Source organism: Camelus bactrianus, chromosome 10 (genome assembly GCF_048773025.1).
Source record: "Camelus bactrianus isolate YW-2024 breed Bactrian camel chromosome 10, ASM4877302v1, whole genome shotgun sequence".
Taxonomy (NCBI): domain Eukaryota; kingdom Metazoa; phylum Chordata; class Mammalia; order Artiodactyla; family Camelidae; genus Camelus; species Camelus bactrianus.
In genome coordinates this window covers 64,399,666-64,420,595 of record NC_133548.1, presented here as the reverse complement: position 1 = coordinate 64,420,595, position 20,930 = coordinate 64,399,666, and the positions used below count along the sequence as shown (strand labels likewise).

Genomic DNA, 20,930 nt, shown 5'->3' with positions numbered 1-20,930 from the left:
TAAAAGTAACATAATTATGTCAAAGAATATCTCTATTTTTAATATGAAAATAAATGTTTTTTTCATTTCTTATTTTTACATCCGAAAACCACAGAAGTATTTTCTTTTCGCCTTCATTTATAAGATTTTATGCATAATAATCTGCCTTCTTATTTTAAGAGTTAGGTAGTACCGCATGGTTAAAAAAAATTACATTTTACCGTATTTTATTTCAAATATAACTTTTATGGACAAAGCTGCTAACAGTCATAAAACTTAATATTAACCTGAAGGTTTAAGGTTTTAAAATGACCAATGTTTCATAGTGATTATCAGTTACATTAATGTTAAGAAAAGACATTTTGAAATGAAAGAGTGAGTTTCCCAACTAAACATATTAGAGAAAACATGATGTTCTATCACGGGTAGTTCCCTTTTCGTTTGGTTCTAAGTCTCTGATGGGACAGAATGTCACAGAATCTCCACTACAAGCTGCACCTCTGATGAGAGTGGGGACTTAAGATGGGAAATGCAAGGCAGAAAGATGATAAGATGACACAAAGGGCATTATAATCAATATAGGACTTGTGTGCCTGTTTTGTGGGTATACATCTATCTGAAAGACCACAGCAATGTTTAGGACCAGTAGATTCCTGGATGCCTCTATGCTTGGGCTAAGAAAAGTTTAAGGACCACTAATTGAGTTGTTCTCTGCTTCGAGGAGTCATTGATTCATATTGACTATGGTTATATATACTGATTTATTATTGGCTGCAAAGATATCCTTTATCTTAAAGCACCAACATTATTCCTATACCGTTCAGAAATTAGTCAACACATATTTATAGAATGCTTATTATGTGCCAACATTGTCTTAAAAGAAGGGATGAAGAGAATTTGAATAATACATGCCCAGTCAGTGCCAGAGTCAGCAGTTCCATCGTGTTCATTTTGCCTTTTTAGTGACCTTACCATTTGCATAAAACTCTAGAGTTAACAGTTTCAGGAGCTCAGGGACTGCAGCTGGCCTAGGTGGTGACCATGCATTAGAGAAACTGCTATGTTTGTCCTGTTTTCCTCATATAGCACAGGGCTGCTCTTAGAGGGGTGATTGCCTCAGATACATAACGACTTCCTGAAACACAGTCGCTCACACAGTGTATATCTGAAGGTAATCTGGTTTGCAGGAGCAACTGCTGTTTTCAGGCTCTGTTGCATCATATGAATCTAATGTATTTTAGGCATCAGTTAAACAGAAGAAACTTCTGCTGGAAAACAAAACAAAAACAGCAAATATTCTGTCCCTAATTATATATAGTTTATCTTGATCCTATTATGTTTTTAACTATCATCTTGGTCCCTGTAGTTGACAAACTGGCGGGAGATGGGCAAAAGGAAATATACTTGGCTTTATAATGAACTGAAGTGGAATTGTCTCTTTTTTACACCATTGTCATTAACATTTCCTCACAGTTTACATGTTCTGAACGTTATATTTCCTTCGGGATTAAATTTTCCTCAGTCAATAGTGACTTTGTGTAATTTGTTCTTATTTTCAGAAGAGACTGTGAAAACAGACTTGAAGAGTAAACAGAGTGTCTTTTTTTATTTTCTTTTGAAATTAAAAAAAATTTTTTTTTATTGAAGTACCATCAATTACAATGTGTCAATCTCTGGTGTACAGCACAATGTCCCAGTCATGCATCTACATACATATATTCATTTGCATATACTTTTTCATTAAAGGTTATTACAAGATATTGAACATAGTTCCCTGTGCTATACAGAAGAAACCTTTTTTAAATCTATTTTTATATATAGTGGCTAAGATTTGTAAATCTCAAACTCCCAAATTTATGCCTTCCCACCCCCTTTCCCCAGGAACCATAAGATTTAAACAGAGTCTCTTAACAGTAGTGTGTGATCTTTGAAAAGACCATTAGTCTGGGCTTCAGGAGATCTAGATGTTAGACTGGGCTCTGCTATTAAATAGGTGTAGGAGCTTGAATTTAATCTTGAATCTGTTTCCTTATATAAAATAAAGAACATATCCTTCTTAAGTCTAGAACTCTAATTCTAAGATACCAATAAGTAATGAACCAGTTCTGGAAATATGCATCTGACGTCCATGAATTCCCGCAGAGCTGGGTCCTTCTAAAAGGTGCTAATGAGCTCTTAACACCTTCAGAGCCAATTCTTGGTATGATGCCCAAGCTGTCATTGTTTATAAAGCTATACATAAATAGTCTATTTTTGAGAAAGCTCTTTCGATGCTCTCTGATGCAGCATGTCCATTTTAATAACTTCCCTTGGTTTTAGAAATTAATATGTTAGGCTCAAAATAAGAATTCTGTTGTTGTTACTAATTTTTCAATTAACACTTTCTACAAATTACCATATTTTTCTTTGTCCCTAAAAAGGCTTCAGAAGGCTTTTATTTTTTTATTTTTTTATTTTTTTATGTTGAATAAGAAAAACAGCAGGGAGAAGGGTATAGCTCAGTAGTAGAGCACGTGCTTAGCATGCACGAGGTCCTGGGTTCAAACCTCAGTACCTCCGTTAAAATAAATAAATAAATAAATAAATAAACCGAATTATCTCCCCCCTCCCCTAAAAAACAACAAGCAAAAGATCAGACTGAAAGTATTCATCTTAAGATAAATGTGATTAAGTAGCCTCATAGGCTATTGAGATAAAGTTGCCAATATATGTAATCATATGCCACCGCGTTTGCCTCACCACAAATTGGTGTGACAATGGCCAAGGAAGCAGGCTCTGGAAATTTTGCCTTACATGCCTGACAAAGCAGATGGGAGCTTCTTTTCTCCAATTTCATAACTGTGTGTATAAAATGTTTGCTAATTTGACATTTGTTGTTTAATAAATTGTAATCCCAGAGCCAAAAATGAATGGTGCTTTCTTTTTAAATGGTGCTTTCTTTTTAATTTCTGTTTCTAATATGAGCAACCACATAATCTCACTGTCTGTGAACATCAAAAGAACATTTGTTGGCTTCAGTAGTGGCATACCGTAAGTAAACCCAAGGGCGTGTTTAATCGCGATCTTGCCTTGTGTTTCTTGGTTGGAAGGTTGTCCAAGCAAACACGGTGGATGAACGCACTAACTTTCTTGTGGAAGAATACTCGACTTCCGGGCGCCTGGACAACATCACCCAGGTCATGAGTCTGCACACGCAGTACCTGGAGTCTTTCCTGAGGAGCCAGTTCTACATGCTGCGCATGGACGGCCCGCTCCCTCTGCCGCACCGGCACTACATCGCCATCATGGTGCGCGGCGTCCCCGGTGTCCCGTGCTCGTGTCGCGCCGTCCTCCCTTGGTCCTTCTCCCTCCTAGTATCGTACGTGTGTGTGTGGAGCTAGAATACTTAATAGAAATAAGAACTGAAGAAGCTGGTGGCCTTTTGGATCCCAAGTCCATGGGATGCCTTTTGAACGCCTTAAGTCACTTAATGTACTAACATGTTTCTCATTTATCAGTAGAATCATTTTCCACATTTAATGTCTTACGATTAAAGATGCTCGTAGGGTCCAAAGTAACGTCCCTAGTATCCACAGGTTTTATTTGGGCTCCTGATAGCTTGCTTTTATGATTCCTATAAAACAAGCTTGTGACATTGTATTTAGTCATTCGGTCTGTGAAGAATATCACTAATTTGGCCAAATAAGAGGAACCTGTCAATCAGCACCAAACAAGACTCTGGATAAGAGGAGAATTCTTAAATGAATTATAATACTTCTCGGTTTAATACTTGGTATAAACTAGTTATCTAGTTAGTGTTTGGAGGGAAGAGAATTATGAGGTGGAATGATAGACAGCAGGAATAAGAAAGGTAGAAACCGGGTTGGGGGAAGGTAGAGCTCAGTGGTAGACTGCGTGCCTAGCATCCATGAGGTCCTGGGTTCAATCCCCATCACCTCCGTTAAATCAATCAATCAGTTAATCAATCAGTCTAATTACTGCTCCCCTCCCCACCCCCACCCCCCCAAAAAAAAGGAAAGAAAAAAAGAAAAACAAGGGTAGAAACTGCTACAGTTGGACCATTGCTGAGAAAAAGAGGAAGAAGGATGAGATTCAAGCGCTATATTGGGAGAGGTTAGCGGAACAGCTGGGCTAGCAGAGCTAGCAAAGCCAGACCGGGGTCGGTTTCTATCAAGTTTATTTGTTTATGCGCTCTCTGAAGTTTTAAACAACCACAAGAAAAGGGCGCATTCCGTGTTTTATTAAACAATGAATTCGAGCAAGATTCTTCAGCATAAGATTTTGACGACAGTTAAGGCTGAAAGCTGACCTAGAATAGTCACAAACAGAGAAATAAGATGCAGAAAGTAGAATAAAACAATGCTATTGGACTGAGAAGCAGCCCTGAGGACGTGAGAGGTGGAAAAGTCCGCTGTGCATGGGTTTCCCCGTTGTCATTATCAAGGCTGATTCTGGCTGGCGTAAGCAGGAAAGGGTCAGTGAGTTCCAGTTTTATCTCCATTGGATAATGGGCACAGAGAAGGCTGATTCACAATTATCTCAATGGGAGTAAGAGAAATATTCAGGTTAGCATGCATTCTGCATTGGTGCAATACAAGTTAGTGAGATTTTATTATGTTTTGAATAGAATACAGTTGATATCATTTACCATAATGAAATGAACATGCATTTCTTTAGCATAACCAGTAAGTGGGTCTTAGATTTAACCGCACCGACTTCTGGATGAGGAGGTAATTGGCTTCATGTGGCATTTGCTTGTACCAGCTTTATGTATCAATTCAAGAATCTATGACAGCATTGTGATGGAAGTTTCAGGAGGAAGATGCTGTAGGAAAGAATGATTAGCTATAAAAATTACTAACTCCATCTAAATTATTGGTTTGGTAATAGTAGAGTAAGACTTACCATGACAGTTTTATCCACTAACTCTTTTCTTTGTATTTTAGGCTGCAGCTAGACATCAGTGTTCTTACCTAATAAACATGCATGTGGATGAATTTTTAAAGACAGGCGGTATTGCTGAGTGGTTGAATGGTTTGGAATATGTACCACAAAGACTGAAAAATCTGAATGAAATAAACAAGCTGTTAGCACACCGACCCTGGCTGATCACAAAAGAGCACATTCAGGTACTGTTTCTTTGGGGGAAAAAAGAAAATGTTTACTAGTTATTCTAAGAGTTAATTTTTTTTGGTTAAGTCTTTTGCTTAAGACTTAATTTTAAATACTTGCATATTGGAACCTTGAAAATGAGAAATAGTGTCTTCATATGTGTAGAAAAGATCAATTTAGAAAGTCAGCGGGTTTAATTTAAATATAAATGAATACCCCTCTTTAATCAGTAATTCGCTTGTACAAGTGCTTTAGCGAGGAGCTATGAGAAAAGCTTTCTATTTTATGGCAGTAGGTAGAACAAAGAAAATGTATTAGCAGGAGAAGATACCTGGGTTCTAGTCTCTAACCCTGTTACCCACACGTTTGAGACCTTGTGGTCACAAGTAAGTTAATTTCTGGGGGCCTTGGTAGTTCCCCCTTCTTCAAAATGAAAGGCTTAGATTAAATGAGTTGTAAGCTCTTTTCTAGTTCTAACATTTCATAATTTTAAGATTTTGAAAAAAATGATTTTGCGGACACATATGATTTGCCAGCTGGTGTGTGAATGCTGAAATGCCCCTGGAAACTAGAACTTAGATGAGAACTAGAATTGTGATTGACTGGGGCCCTTGCCCTTCAGAAGGAACACCTGTGGAATGTCTCTAGGGTAAGGTGGTTGCGCACTGTCCTTGGCACTGTGGTTGGCCCCTGGTCACTATTCAATAAATAGGAGTCATCATCTAAACCATTATTGGTAGGAGTCTTAGGTATTTCAAATGCCTGTTTCTAATGCATAGAAGTGTCGTTGGCGTGGGTTTTTTTTAATCCTCTTATTAAACTACAGTTTTGTTAGTTACTTGCCCGGTTAAACCAAACTTAGCTTTTGTCAATCTGTATATGCTCAGATTTTTATGATCTGCCTGGGAATCTGTGAAGCACAGTGCTGTCCTGAGGTCTGTGTTCTGGTTTGATAACATGGTAGTGAGCTAAAGGAACTGATCATTATTTTTCTGTCACATGTAAGTAACTTAGTGCCAGATACTTTGGTGAGTCTAAAAAGATAGACCCTGCCCTAGAACATGCTGGGAGTCTTAGCGGGGAGAGCCAGGGAGGTAATTAAGACAATAATCACAGCACAATAGTGTATGAAGGTATGTGAATAAAAAGAATGGAACGAGGAGGTTTGACAAAAGGGGTAACATTTGAGATGGGTCTTAAAGAATAAGTGGAAATTTTCAAGTAGAGGAGGGCATTCCAGACAGTCGGGTATGAAATATTGTGAAATATTAAAAAAAAAAGTAGCTAACAGCTTCAAGCTACTGAAGTGTAGGAATGGTTATGTAGGGTGGAGGATGGGAGAGAGGAAGAATTGAGATCATATTATGTGACCCAATGAATACTGTATTAAAGAATTTGTGTTGTATCTGCAGAAAGTTATGCTCTCCAGAGGTACAGTAGTTCAGGGGGGTGCAATAAGACAACCCTTCAAAATGTTAGAAAATGTGTGTGTGTTGTATGTGTCGTTATCTCATTGTTCTAAATTTCTGTATTTGTGTATTGTATAATAGTAGTATTCCAGTACCTGTCTATAACTGATCTATATAAAATGTTGTATTTCATAAGAATATATTTATTTATAAAGAAGTATACATACCATCAGGAGTTGGGCCCCCCCAACTGATACGGTCAGAAGACTATATGATGAAAAGAGCTTCGATAACTATGATAAAGAATTGAGAATCATTAAAGAAAATTGACCTGAGTTGTAACACGAGCGTATTTGGTGATGAGGAAGGTAAATTGTGAATGGTGCAGACTAGAAGCAGGGAAGCCAGTCATAAAACAGTTGCAGTAATTCACCTGGGAAGTTTGGGTTTTTTAAAGCCACAGGGAAATAAAGAGGAGGGAGCCGACTGTACGTAATTATTCAGCATGAGAATAAGCAGAACTTGGTGACTGGCAGGAAATGAGGCTGGAGCAAGGCGGTGGGACAGGAGAATAGCTCTAAGGCTTCCACCGGCCTGGCTGGGCAAAAAGCAGTGCCATGAGCAGGATAGCACACAGAGCCTTGAGATCGGAAGATTCTGACATCCGTGTAACGATGCCCAGTTACTGAAGGAAATACAGGTCCGTAGCCCAAGCTAAAGGGTAGATTAGCAATAACATTGGATAATTATTTATAGGTAAGCAAAGGTCAAGTTGAGGGACCAAATGATCCATCCAGCGGGATAGTGTACAAGGAAAGGTCATACATAGAACAGAGCAAGCCAACATGGTGGAGGCAAACAGGAAAAGAAGAGGGCTGGGAGGGAGACGGAGAAAGATGTGTCACAGGGTAGGAAGGGCACTACTGAAAAAATAGTAGGATTGCTGGTCAAAGGAAGTTCATTTCAAGAAGAGAAGAAGTGAGGAAAATGTAAATTATGCAGAGATCAAACAATATACAGACTAAAAAGAATGAGTCAGATTTGGCCATTGGGGGGTCATTGTGAATTTAGTGAAAATAGCTTCAAGAGTTTGAAAAAGAAGCCAGGCTATAATGAATAAAAAAGTAGAAATTAATATAAGGTGAGAGATTCGGGAGGATGAGTGTTGGCTCTCCTTTCAGGTTTCATGATAATCCTGCAAAGACAGACGAGGGTGTTGTAAATTCTACCAATCCTTTTGGAAGCTCTTTGGCAGTAATATCAAAAGTCCTAAAAAATATTAGCCACCTCTGCTTTAGAAGTCCTATTAGGAATTGTTTATAAAATTTGAATGAAGCTACAGCATGAAGATGCTGTTTATAGTAGCACATAAAAAGAAATTTCGAAGCAATTTGAATGTCCAACAGTAAGGGAATGGGGACATAGTTCTGGGCTGTAATATAGCCCTGCTTAAAAATTAACAGAAGACAGTGTAGCCTTATGAAAATTGAACATGTCAAAATGTCAAGTTTGAAAAGCAAAGAAAAATGGATGTATCGTCTGATTATATAATTATGCTTATAAAAATAAAAGATATATAGAAGTTACAGCAGAGTGGTAGAATATGATTGATTTTTTCCTTTTTTTCCCCCTGAGCTCTTGGTAATATTGTATTAAATTTGGTAATATATTGAATCTGTATGTAGTTGAATAATGAAGAGTAAAGCAAAGGCGTTTTTTTTTGGTTTGGGGTTTTAGCCGTGAAGTGAGCCAAGTGAAAGTTTTAGATTTGTGATGGTGGGAAGGGGCGCTATGAGACGTACCCCCGCCCACCCACATAACACACTGAGAAAGAGACAGACAGACACACAAAGACTGATGGGAGAGAATCCCTGATGGATTAATAGATGGAATTGGTAGTGGAGGGATTCCTGATTTTAATGGCTTCACTTATGATACCTTCATTCATCTGGAGAGTCAAGTGAAATAGCATATAGAAAAGTGCTTTGATTTTTTTATGTTCTCTCAAATGTGGGGTAGTGTTCTACAGTTTCTATCATCTGCTGTGCATTCTTTCTCCATCAGACAAGATATCTAAAAGATAACTAAAAGTTGACGTACCAAATGAAATTTTTATGTGATTTTTTTTAAGGTAGAGTCTCTACCTTAAAACCTTAATATGAATGGTTTTGCTAGATCATCGTTAAAAGTCCCTAGGCCTCAGTGTTCTTGGATTCTCAAAAATACCTCATTAAAATAGCATGATATGGAAAAGTGCTTCAGAAGCAGACGTCCCAGTGTGCGTGTAAGAAATTTCGAGGAAGCCACAAGGTAGTTATATTGTCAAGTTTGATAGGTTTAAGGTTGACCAAAACTGTATCTTCAATACGTGAAACATTTTTAAAGGGAATTTTAAATATTATTACTATAAATGGACTTAGGAAATTTTGTAGCTCTTCCATCCTTTCCAAAACTGCTTTGCAGCATTCTCTGATTTTCACTTTTACTCTGATTTGCTTCCTCATTTCAGAAACTTGTCAAAACTGGAGAAAATAATTGGTCCCTGCCCGAACTGGTACACGCTGTGGTCCTGCTGGCACACTATCATGCTTTGGCAAGCTTCGTTTTTGGTAGTGGCATCAATCCAGAGAGAGACCCAGAGATTTCCAATGGATTCAGGCTGATATCAGTTAACAATTTCTGCGTGTGTGATCTCGCTAATGACAACAACATAGAGAATGCGTCCCTTACAGGCGGCAACTTTGGGGTTCGTCTGCTTAACTGTTTTTCTTTACTATTTTGTGTTTAACATTGATAATGTTAAAAATATCTAGAGAATTTTATTATCTATTAAACAAGATATTATATGTTTGAAATAATTTTGCATAATCTTTATTACTGTAAAAATTTAACCTGTACCTAAACTTCTGAGTTGTCTTAAAGAGGCTTTTAAAGCAAATACATTTTATTACAAACCATAGGGCTGCCTCATTGTTTAAACTAAGCAATACTCTAATTGAATGCACACCAGATTCTAGAATTCTAGATTAAGTAAATCCATTCATAGAAATTTTCTATATTTATAGCTGAAGCCAAAACACCGTACTTCTGAACATGTTTGATTTTGTTATGTGATTTTCTTTGGAGTTACTGGAAAACCCACTTAAGAACTTAATAACTATGCCCATGACATTGGGAGATGAAGACATTTACTGGAACAACTTTTAATATTAATATCACTCAACATTATCTTCTCTTGCTCCAGATTGTAGATTCTCTAAGTGAGCTAGAGGCCTTAATGGAAAGAATGAAAAGGCTTCAAGAAGAAAGGGAAGATGAAGAGGCATCTCAGGAAGAAATGACCACTCGCTTTGAGAAGGAGAAGAAAGAAAGTCTTTATGTGGTCCCTGGAGATACTTTTCATTCATTTCCTCATTCAGGTGCTTTTTCTCTTTCACCGTCTTTCCCTTTTGGTTGTTCTTAGAACCCTGGCAGACCACCTCCAGCACTTTCCATAGGGATATGTCAAAACCACTCTACTCCCGTGTTCTTTTTACTTTGCTCTCCTCTACCTGACCCTGGTGTTGTTGCTTCCCTCTGATGTTGGTGCATCTTTGAATATATTTCAGATCCAGTTGAGAGGTGCTTCAGCTTTGTAGTTCATACTGTAGCCTGGATAAAATGTTATTCACAGCAGATCAGTTGCTTATCAAGTTAGATAGCAATATTTAATTCATCCTACCTTGGTTGATTTTTTTTTTTAATGATAAGTGAAATCCTGTTTCAACAGACGCCATTTGTAAGAAATACCACTGCTTTTTCCGTGGGTGGGGAGTGGGTGGGAGGAGTGTTCTTGCCACTGCTTTTCCAGATCAGTTCTAAAATTACACGGCACTCACATTTGCGTTTCTTTGGAGAAACCTTTGGAATTTTATAAAAATATATTATTTAGGTCATTTTCTTAGATTGAATTTGGAGGAATTCATTTTGTATTAAAAGCTAGGCTTCTTGGCTCTAGTCTTAAAAACACATTTTTCCCCCTAATACTCTGAGAGACTTTGAAATAGGAGGGAAACTTTTCAATTATGGCTGAAAAAGATATTGAACACTGCATAGTAAATGTTACTAAAATAGCATACACTCAATAGACTTTGAAAGCTTAAACTCTTCAGAGTCATCAATCTATGTAACATTTATTTTTAAACTAGAGTTTCATTAGTTTAAAAGAGGGTTTCAAAATGACTAACTGTGAGGCTAGTTGGTCTCATAAATTCTGAGGGTCTTTGATTGGCCGCAACTTGTTTGTTAAATGTCAAATATGGTGTTGACCAGTAGCTCTCAGAAGTTTTATCAAGAACTCCTTTTATCATTTCCCCCCATGATCCTTTTTGTGAAAGATTTTATCTACCATGTTGAGTATGTTAAATAACCATTTCTCAGAGCCTCTAACCAGCAGGAATTCCCAAATAAAGAAGCTTAGCATTTTAATTATTGGTTTACTTATTTATACTGCAAACATTTATTGTACCCCACGTAGTCTCAGCAGTGCGGTACGTACTACAGTTTTCAGGCTAAAATAAAACATGTTTCCTGCCCTCCGGGGGCTCTCACTGCTAGTGGGAGAGAAATAAATAATTACAATAACACTGCAGAGTGTGAAGGGTCTATGAACCCAGTCACGATCGGAGAGGAGTGGACAAAAGGGGTCCTGGAGGAAGATTTCCTCCAGCTGCTGGGATCTAAGCTAAATTTAAGAAACTTGAGTGCAAGGGAGACAGATGGTGGCTGGGGGATGGGGAGCTGGTAGTAAAAGCATCCAAGCCTGAGGCAGGGCACTGTGGTAAGGAAACAGGATGCTGGGTGCAGGAGCAAGTGGTTCTGTGTTGTTAGGACGTAACTCATGAGGTAGGTAACATGAGGAAGAAGCTGATTAGGTAGATAAAGGCCTTATCATGATGACCTTTCTAACCTTAAAGAGCACATAACCTACCAGATTTGGGGCATTTTGATTTGCAATGTCTATTAAAACCTCCAGCCTGGAGACATCTAATAATGTGCTTCTCAGACTTTAATGTGCACTTGAGTCATGGAAGAGTCTTGCTGAAATGCACATTTGTATTCATTCCATCTGGGCCAGGACCTGAGAAGCCACGTTTCTCTCATGCCTCCAGGTGATGATGCCCGTGTTGGTGGTCTGCGCACCACACTTGGAGCAATAAGGTTGAGAAGAAGAGGGTTTTAAGCTCAAGATAAAGTTTTAGATGTTATCAGCATCTATTTAGGAGTTAAAATTGAAAGAATTGTTTATAAAAATCATCCAGGGAAAACAGATGGGACAAAGGAAAGTAAGGAGCCTAGGATGAACCTTCTAGATAAACTAATATTTTAAAATGTAAACACTTTCATTAAGGTAATATCTATTTGCTTTTAGACATTAATTTTTTAAAGCTTCTCTAAGACCTTAGAGCTTGAAGAACATAAATGTTTTATTTCTTTTAGTTTTTTTTTTTTTTTTTAATATTGAAAATATATTTTAGAATCCTAGTCTTTACCCTCTTGGACCCTTGAGCAAGGACTACTGCTTTCTAAAGTGAATTTTGACCAGGAAGTCTTAGACCCTAGCCAAAAATTCTGTTCTGATTTTAACAGAAGAGGCTGTATCATTTATGAATTATTCAAGGAAATAAATCATTTTATTATCTACTCTTAACCATTCCCAGTACTAAATTTGCTGGTCACACAAAGATAACAGAAAAATGACTCAGGATGTGGCTAATTGAGTTATTTTTATAGACTTACCATGTTTTAAAATGGAAATAGAAATTTCTTTTCCCTATAACGAGTTTCTTGCTTTGATCAGTGTGATAAAGCATTTCAGATTCCATGTAGAGATTATTCTAAAAATAGTTTTTCAAGCCTTTTGAAGAAAATAAATGTTTAAGGTGTTCTACAAGGGTTGTATTCTGTCGCTTGGTAACAAAATTAACTAGCTTTTATTGTTTTTTGTTTTGTTTTTTCAGGTTAGAATGGTGTTCCATTACTGTAACATAGGATTTTCTGTGTTTCTATTTGTATTATATTAGTAGCCACCTCTCAGGAGCAGAAGAATGCAGATAAACACAAAATACCATTTCCTTTCAGTCCAGAGTTCGAAATATTTGTTTAGATAGAATTAAAACTGGAGTTTTAGATTTGTCGATCAGAGTACCAATTTTAACTCCTTTTTTAAGAAGTTTTAACTTCTTAAGATAAATTTAGGAAAAAATATTTGTTGTTTGAGAGAACTGTGAACATTACTTTCTGTGGACAAAACTGTCAAGAAAACAGTCTTGATTGACTCCTAATTTGAAAATGAATAAATAGACATTCTTTGTAGGATAAAGTCTTCCTTATTTGGGTTTACTCTTTGTTATTTATTTTTCAATGTTTAAAGGTCCTGTGACAACTTGCAAGTATATATAAGCAAAACAGAAACTATCAGCAAAGTTAGAGGAATCAGCTGCGTAACAGCCAGCTCCGAGATCAGTGTTTAGCCACATGAAACCACGTGGTTGTACAGGTTGGGGAGAAAGACCCCCTCAAGAGAGAAACTGTTTTATAGACCTTATTGCTCACTCGTCTTGGTTTAACTTCACTTTGCAAGCCACAAGACTCCTACCTGTCATAGCAGCCTCAGTGATTGCCACTACATTTTACATTTTTGGCTCATTTATGTTGATTATTATGTGATGGATTGAACTAAGGAAAGCATAACCTCATACGTAAATATTAAGAGATAGTGCATTGAAAACACCATTTTTTAAGTGTTTCTAGTTACCCAGAGGCTGGAGCACAGGGAAACAATGAAGTAGTTGAGGGGCTGGGCTGAGGAGAAGCCTAAGCTTTCACTTCAGAGAACTAAATATTAGCTAAAAGCTTCAGACCAGGTGCGGAGGGGATAGCACAGTGGCAGAGCGCTTGCTTAGCATGCACGAGGTCCTGGGTTCAATCCCCAGTACCACCATTTAAATAAATAACCTAATTACCTCCTCCCCACCAAAAAAATTAAAAATAAAAATAAATAAAATTAAAAGTCATTAAAAATAAAAGCTTCAGACCAATTCAAGTAGTTTAATGTTTACAAATTTTCCACATCATCTTAACGTACACTGTATTTGTTACTGACGCTCAGTACTGACAACAGTTTTAGTTAGTTTATTTATTTCTTTAGTATATATTTCTTTTTTTATTATTATTAAAGAAATAAAGAAAAAGTGGATATTAAGTGCATAGCATTAGACCGGGTATATTGTCAGTCCTCCACAAGTACCAGTTTCTTCTCTTTATGTGTAATGAAGTCATATAAGAATTTTAATAAGCTATTTCCTAAGTTGGGTAACCTGGGCATTGGATTTTTCCTGCCTGTATTAAGCCCCCTGATTAGTTCATGCCAGTGACCTAAGGAAAGGTTAAAACTTGTGAGAAAAGAATATTCATTGCTAGGATTTTCATGAAATAGCAAAGATTAAAGATAATGAAGGTACTGCCATTCTGTCAGATCTTTTGGATTAACTACTATAATTTCACTTGTGTTTTAAGCTTCTTAAGATTGTCCACTTAAGAATTATAATTTTTATTATACCACAAAATTGTTTTATTAACTATGTATTTAATATTTATTCATTATTTATTAAATACTGAATTTATTTAACAGTAATTAAAACACTGATTAGGAAAATATTATTCTCTGCATGGAAGACACTGTTTTTTACTTTTATTTTGAAAAATACGTGTTCACTTTTGAGAATAGAAGTTAGTAAATAAAGGTTGTTTATTCCCTTTTAGTGGTTGAAATCAGAAAAAAGTAATTGTAAAGACAGACTAACCTTTAAAAAAAAAATAAGTTGTAAAAGAATTACCTTTAAACCAAATTAACATGTGTTTACAATTTTCCAGTGGTAAATTTTTAATATTAAAAGGTATATACAGAAGTCAGATGTCTTGAAATATTATTATAGTCTTCCTATCTTCCTGAGTGCCATTTTGATCGTATTCTAATCACAGTCTCATCAGCACATTGTTTACTTCATATATTGTATTTTGTTTTCATGTACACAGAAAAGCTCACCTCCCTTAGGAGTAAAACTTAATGAATTTTACACACAGCCTTCCTGCTTAACCAGCACCCAAGTCAACTAAGAGCATAGCAGTGGCACCGAAAAGTCCGCTTTCCTCTCTGTTGTTTGCCCTTTCCAGCCCTTCTCCCTGGCTGCCAAAAATGAACTCTATCGAACTAATTTTCACTGTGAATACATTCAGATGAAACACTGTCTAATTTTAACAAACTCCATCTTGACATTAAACTCGATTAAAGCAGTCTTTCCCCTTCATCCGTTCTCTTTCCTCACACCCTGCTCCATCCCCCAGACAGATCAAAATAATGTTTAGGCTTTATATTCAAAGGCCTGTGCTATCTTCCTTTTCTAAATAATTAATTTCTCAATTTCTTTCTAAGTAATAAAACTCGTGTCTTGATCTTCTGTTACTACTGTTTAAATATTTCAATTTAGTCAATTTTTTGCCTGCGTAGCTACAGCTAACTGTTATGATTGCCAGTATTCGGTAGTGAAATTGTATTCAGAACATCAGCAAAAGATATGTTATATAATTTTAAGCCATGAAGTCAATATTGTCACTTTGGGAATTCCATGGAAAAGCTAAAGCTAGAAAGTGGAGAAAAATGAAGTTGATTCATTGTTCTAACTCTGTACGGTGTCCCTAACCCTAGATTGCTCATTACCATCCTTAGATTTTGAGGATGACATGATTGTAACTTCTGATGTCTCCCGCTATATTGAGGACCCCGGTTTTGGGTATGAAGACTTTGCCAGACGAGGGGAGGAGCATTTGCCAACGTTCCGAGCTCAGGTATGAGATGCCTTTAATTCAGAGAAACTGGAGGATAAATACTATCATTTTAACTGTGGTTGTTGAAATGTCAATAAATTGACTTCTAAAGAAATGAATAGGTCATTTTGATAGAGCCTGTAAATATTTTTATTTAACCTCCTTTTCAACCTTGTCTAGTTTGATGTTCCAGTAGGTGGATTATTGTTTCAATGTTTTCCCCTCTAAGAAGGCAAAAGGAAACTGCTTTATTAGGTTACTTGCATTATTAGATGGTTGCTTGTATAATGTTCATTTTTTGGAGAGAAGCAGGTAGGAAATCGAGTGATATGATCACATTTATAATAAAAAGGCATTTTGTAATAAGATCATACACCAGTAGTCATGGGCTTAAGGGCCACCTCTCCCCCACCACTAGAAAAGAAGGTACCAGTGTGAATGAAGACTGACTCCCCTGGGCTTGTTTCAGATGATCCAGATGATCAGCTAACTGTCCATGTCACAGAGCAGGTTCTGTCACACAGGAATAGTCCAAGGTCTTCTGGGTCTGGGCGTACCCACAGGCCTTCCAGATAAGGGTATAGTTTGCATAGTACTTGCCCACAGGAGGTCGACAGAGTTTATCACCAAGGCGCCAAACCCTGGACCCATGGAGGAAACGGTATGGCCCTCCCATCTACAAACTGATGTGAACATTCTTAGCAAAGATACAAATTTGGAACCAAATGTGAAATACCCCCACTTACTTGCCTCGGTAGTTATATTTAACAAAAACCTGGAATTTAAATGGAGAATGGCTGTTGTGTAATTGCATACCTTTTATTCTTTTAGGACTACACCTGGGAAAATCATGGGTTCTCCCTGGTGAACAGACTTTATTCTGACATTGGGCATCTTCTTGATGAAAAGTTCCGCATGGTCTACAATCTCACCTATAACACTATGGCCACCCACGAGGCTGTGGACACAACCATGCTGCGCAGAGCTTTATTTAACTACGTTCACTGTATGTTTGGAATCAGGTAGGGCCATTGCGGAGACAGCTTTATACGTCTCTAAATGAAATTTCTTTCTCTCTTTCTCTCTTTCTCTCTCTCTTTCTCTCTCTCTTTCTTTCTTTCTTTCTTTCTTTCTTTCTTTCTTTCTTTCTTTCTTTCTTTCTTTCTTTCTTTCTCCCTTTCTTCCTTCCTTCCTTCCTTCCTTTCTATTCAGTTTATTGAAGTCTAGTCAGTTTACAATGTTGCGTCAATTTCTGGTGTACAGCATAATGTTTCAGTCATACATACATGCTTTCATTTTCATATTCTTTTTCATTATACATTACTACAAGATATTAAATATAGTTCCCTGTGCTATACAGTAGAAACTTGTTTATCTATTTGATATATAGTAGTTTGTATCTGCAAATCCCGAACTCCCAATTTATCCCTTCCCACCCCCTTTCCCCCCGGTAACCATAAGTTTGTTCTCTACTCCTGTGAGTCTGTTTCTGTTTTGTAAATAAGTTCATTTGTGTCTTTTTTTTTTTTTTTTTTTTAGATTCCACATATAAGTGATATCTAAATGAAAATTCTGACAGGAATCTTACTTCTATCCTGTTTAGGAGTATACACATCTAGGGAGAAAATATTACTTGTGGACTTATGATTTTTAAAAATTAATTCAATTTTATAGAAATGCATTTTTCTTTGTTGTGAATCTTAACATACATGCATAAATACAGTAATAAGAATTTACTAACGAGGGAAACCATGTGTAATCATTGGGAATAGGAGACAATCACTCAATTTGAGAATCCTTTCTGGAAGCACTAGACAGTTAAAAATATATATGATGTCCGTTTAATAACTTTAATAAGTGCTGGTTGATTGGTTTGTTGGTTCTTGAATGAAAGGTAATTAGGGTATAAATGAAACTAGGATAAAGTCTGCTGTCATAAAGCTTATATAAGCTCACTTAAGAAACTCTAAGTCAGTATAAATGGCCTCTAAATTAAGAAAATTAGTATTGAGAGGACAGGAAGTAAATGAGTGAATGAGACTGAATAGTCTAATCAGGAGAGCTTTTTTTGTTTGGGGATGGATTTGCGGAGAGAGAAAATCCCCAGCTAAGAATACATTGAATTTGACTCTGTACTGTGTCCTTTCTGATGTAGTATCAGAAAGCCTTTATGGAATGGAATTAGACTTCGGTTTGTAAAAAGCAAAGTCGTTTCTATAATTTTAACTAAAATATCCCAAATTTCCTGAAAAATAAACTAATACTGAGACATTCTGCCTAAAAGACACTGTTATCATGGTAAATAATAACTCTGCTATTTGCCCATTTATGATCCTAGACAGTAAGTTATCATAGAATCATCACTTTTTAAAAAAGATATTATACCAACCTAATTAAGAAAAAATGCTAATAGATTTTAATTCAATTATGATAAGTATTTATTATATTCAAGACAATAAATAACAAATATGGTGATTCTATTTCTCTGTTGGATGCTACTCCATAACACTGATTTAAAATTCTGGAAATACTTATTTTTAACTAAGCATTATGTGTGGGTTAAAAATGAAAAGAAAACATAGAAGAGAAATCCCACAAGTTCCCACTACGACATTTGCCCCCACATCTGCCTCTGAGCCCGTTGGCTCTGCTCTCTCTCCTCTCGTGTTATGGATGAACCGTCTCCACGCCCATGCACTGGACACAGCATCCCATCCCCTCTCATCTTCTAAAGACCCCTATTCTAGCAGCCCTCCCTTCTCTCTCCTGCATAATCAACTTTACTCTCTTATTCAGATCTTTTCCTGTCAGTATATAAACATGCCATTATTTCTCTCATCATCTTAGAGAAACCCTTTCTTCATCCTTCTTTTCTCTCTCGCTGCTGCCTTGTGTTTCTGCTCTCATGCACAGCAAATCTTTTTGAAAAAATTTTGTATATCTGCCAACACCATTTTCTCATCTCCCACCCTCTCTTGAACTGACTAGAGTCTCAGGCTTTTCCCCTACCATGCCAACAAATCTGCTCGCACTGAGGTTGCCGATGACCTCTGCTTAGCTCCCTGCCGGGGTCAGTTCTCAGTAGCATCTTTTATCTGACTAGTCAATAGCGTTGGACACAATTGATTATTCCCTCTGCCTTGAAATGCTACACTCCCGCCTTAGGGCTTTTACTCTTGCTCTTTCTCCTGGTATTTGCTCAAATGTCAGCCTCTCAGAGAAGCCTTCCTGCCCACTCTGTCTAAAATCACACCTCTCCTCCCAGCCCCCAGTTGCATTTTGTCTCCATAGCAGTTATCACTGTCTGATAGATTATATTGTTATCTTTTTCATTTTTTTTCTTTTTTTTCTCCGTAGAATTTAAATTCCACTAGACCAGGGGTGTTTGTCTGTTTTGTGCATTAGTGTTTCACCAGTGTATCACCAATGCCTAGAGGAGTGCATGGAAAGTACCTGGCACATACTAGGTACTCAATAAATATCTGTTAGATGAATGAATTAATGAACTTCTGGTATTTAATTACTAGATAATAAGTGTGCCTTGGTACACCTTCAGAAATCAGAAATTTTGATTTTGTCATCATAAAGCGTGTTGCCATATTGCTTATAGGTATGATGACTATGATTATGGAGAAGTTAATCAATTACTTGAACGAAGCCTGAAGGTTTACATTAAGACGGTGACCTGCTATCCGGAGAGGACGACCAAGCGCATGTATGACAGTTACTGGCGTCAGTTCAAACACTCAGAAAAGGTGTGTTTCACAGCTCAACATTATACCATAGACAACTGTTCAATATAAGAAGTAATGATTCTGAAAAATTATACATGAAAATATTAATAAATTAGGGCCACTGGAAAATGGAATTGGCATCATCTCACCATCTGTTTGTTTGGTTTTTTTTTTCAATGTTTTAAAATTCAGGTTTATTGAATAATAACTAAATTTTGGTTATGTGTTTTGTCCCGTGTGGTGTCTCAAGTAAAAGTTTAGCTCTGGCCTTTGAAAGATTGGATCTGAATGCTGATAATTTAAAAGTACATTTGGGACAGTGTCTACCATTCTAACTATTAATAAAAATCAAACCTACGGAGATGTTGTGTCAGGTATAAATGTATCTTGGCCCAGAAGACATACCCATTTAGAGGTTCTTTAACTCTAGCCATTGCAGTTAACCTATTAGAACAATAGTTTCTTATTCCAATTGGTAGTTTAGTATTTTGACAATCTAATGCAGATCCTTTGAGCCAATTATATTATTATATGAGAATATTTATTTGGATTGACATATATATAGGAATCATTATTTAAGACCCAAAGAGTGTTAAAGATCTTTACCAACATAATAGTGTAAGTATGGCCTTAATCTGAGGTCTTCTGACCTTAGTTTAAGAATCTTCTATTTATACTTCAGTTTCCAAGTTTGAGAGTAAGAAAAAATTTTAGGGTCCTAATATTCACTAATTTACTGTGTGACTTTGATAGAGAATGTTATGCCCTCAGTACCTAACAGACTGGAAGTCTCAGAGCCGATCACACATCAGATAAATACCCCCTTATCTCCAGCATCTCTCCTTGGTGGATTTTTAGGCCCTGCTCCTATGTTTGCATTAGACTTTCTCCTTTTACTAGGTAGTGTCGAGAAATTCTCCTTACTCATCGAGAGAATAAGTCCAAAATATATCTAACCTCTGGAAAGATACCAAAATAAATTGAGTATAATATCATAACACATTTCTTTGTAAAAATTTTTGAAAATATGTGGATAATCATTTCAGCTTCTCAGATGAGATGTGTGCCTCCGAAAGAAATTAGATGCTTGTTCACAGCTGTATCTGAAAGACTCTAGGCAAGCTATGCATATCCGAGTACCAGACGCTAATTCCAAGCTGCTTCAAGCTTCAGATTTTCACTCTACCGTCTTCCAAGTACAGGCATGCCTCGGAGATATTGTGGATTTGGTTCCGAACCACTGCAGTAAAGTGAATATCACAATAAAGCGAGTCATAGGATATTCTGGTTTCCCAGTGCATATAAAAGTATGTTTACACAATACTGTAGTCTATTAAGTATGCAAAAGTGTTGTCTTAAAAACAATGCACATACCTTAACTGAAAAATACTTTATTGCTAAAAAATGCTAATCATCATCTGAACCTTCAGTGAGTCATAATCTTTTTGCTGGTGGAGGGTTTGAAATGTGAGAATTACCAGATGTGACACAGAGGCACGAGGTGAGCGAATGCTGCTTGAAAAATGACTCCAGTAAACTCACTCAATGCAGGGTTGCCACAAACCTTCAGTTTGTAAAAAACTCAGTATCTGTGAAGTGCAGTAAATCAAAGCGCGATAAAACGAGGTGTGCCTGCGAATAGTAAGAAATGTTTTGAAAAGCTTTGCAAGGAATAAGCATAAACCATAAGAAACGTAGGACCGATTTTTAGCCCTATCAGATTTCACAACTGGAAGAAAGTATAATTTGTCGGAAAATCGGAATTTGTAAACATCAGTTTTATTTTACAACCCCAAAGATTGATTGGCTTTACATAACACATATTCTAACA

At 36.8% G+C, this 20,930-nt stretch overlaps 1 protein-coding gene across 3 annotated transcripts in view; it reads left to right on the top strand.

Moving 5' to 3' along the window:
• Positions 1-20,930, top strand: part of SESN3 (sestrin 3) — a 70,293-nt gene that overhangs the window by 41,226 nt on the left and 8,137 nt on the right. For 2 of the 3 annotated variants that reach the window (XM_074372903.1, XM_074372905.1), the window contains exons 3-9: positions 3,069-3,266; positions 4,926-5,108; positions 9,010-9,246; positions 9,745-9,919; positions 15,247-15,386; positions 16,197-16,387; positions 18,976-19,120. In XM_074372903.1, the coding sequence (XP_074229004.1) occupies positions 3,069-3,266; positions 4,926-5,108; positions 9,010-9,246; positions 9,745-9,919; positions 15,247-15,386; positions 16,197-16,387; positions 18,976-19,120 (1,269 nt within the window). The remainder of the gene's footprint in view (positions 1-3,068; positions 3,267-4,925; positions 5,109-9,009; positions 9,247-9,744; positions 9,920-15,246; positions 15,387-16,196; positions 16,388-18,975; positions 19,121-20,930) is intronic. The other variant, XM_074372904.1, reaches the window with a different exon arrangement.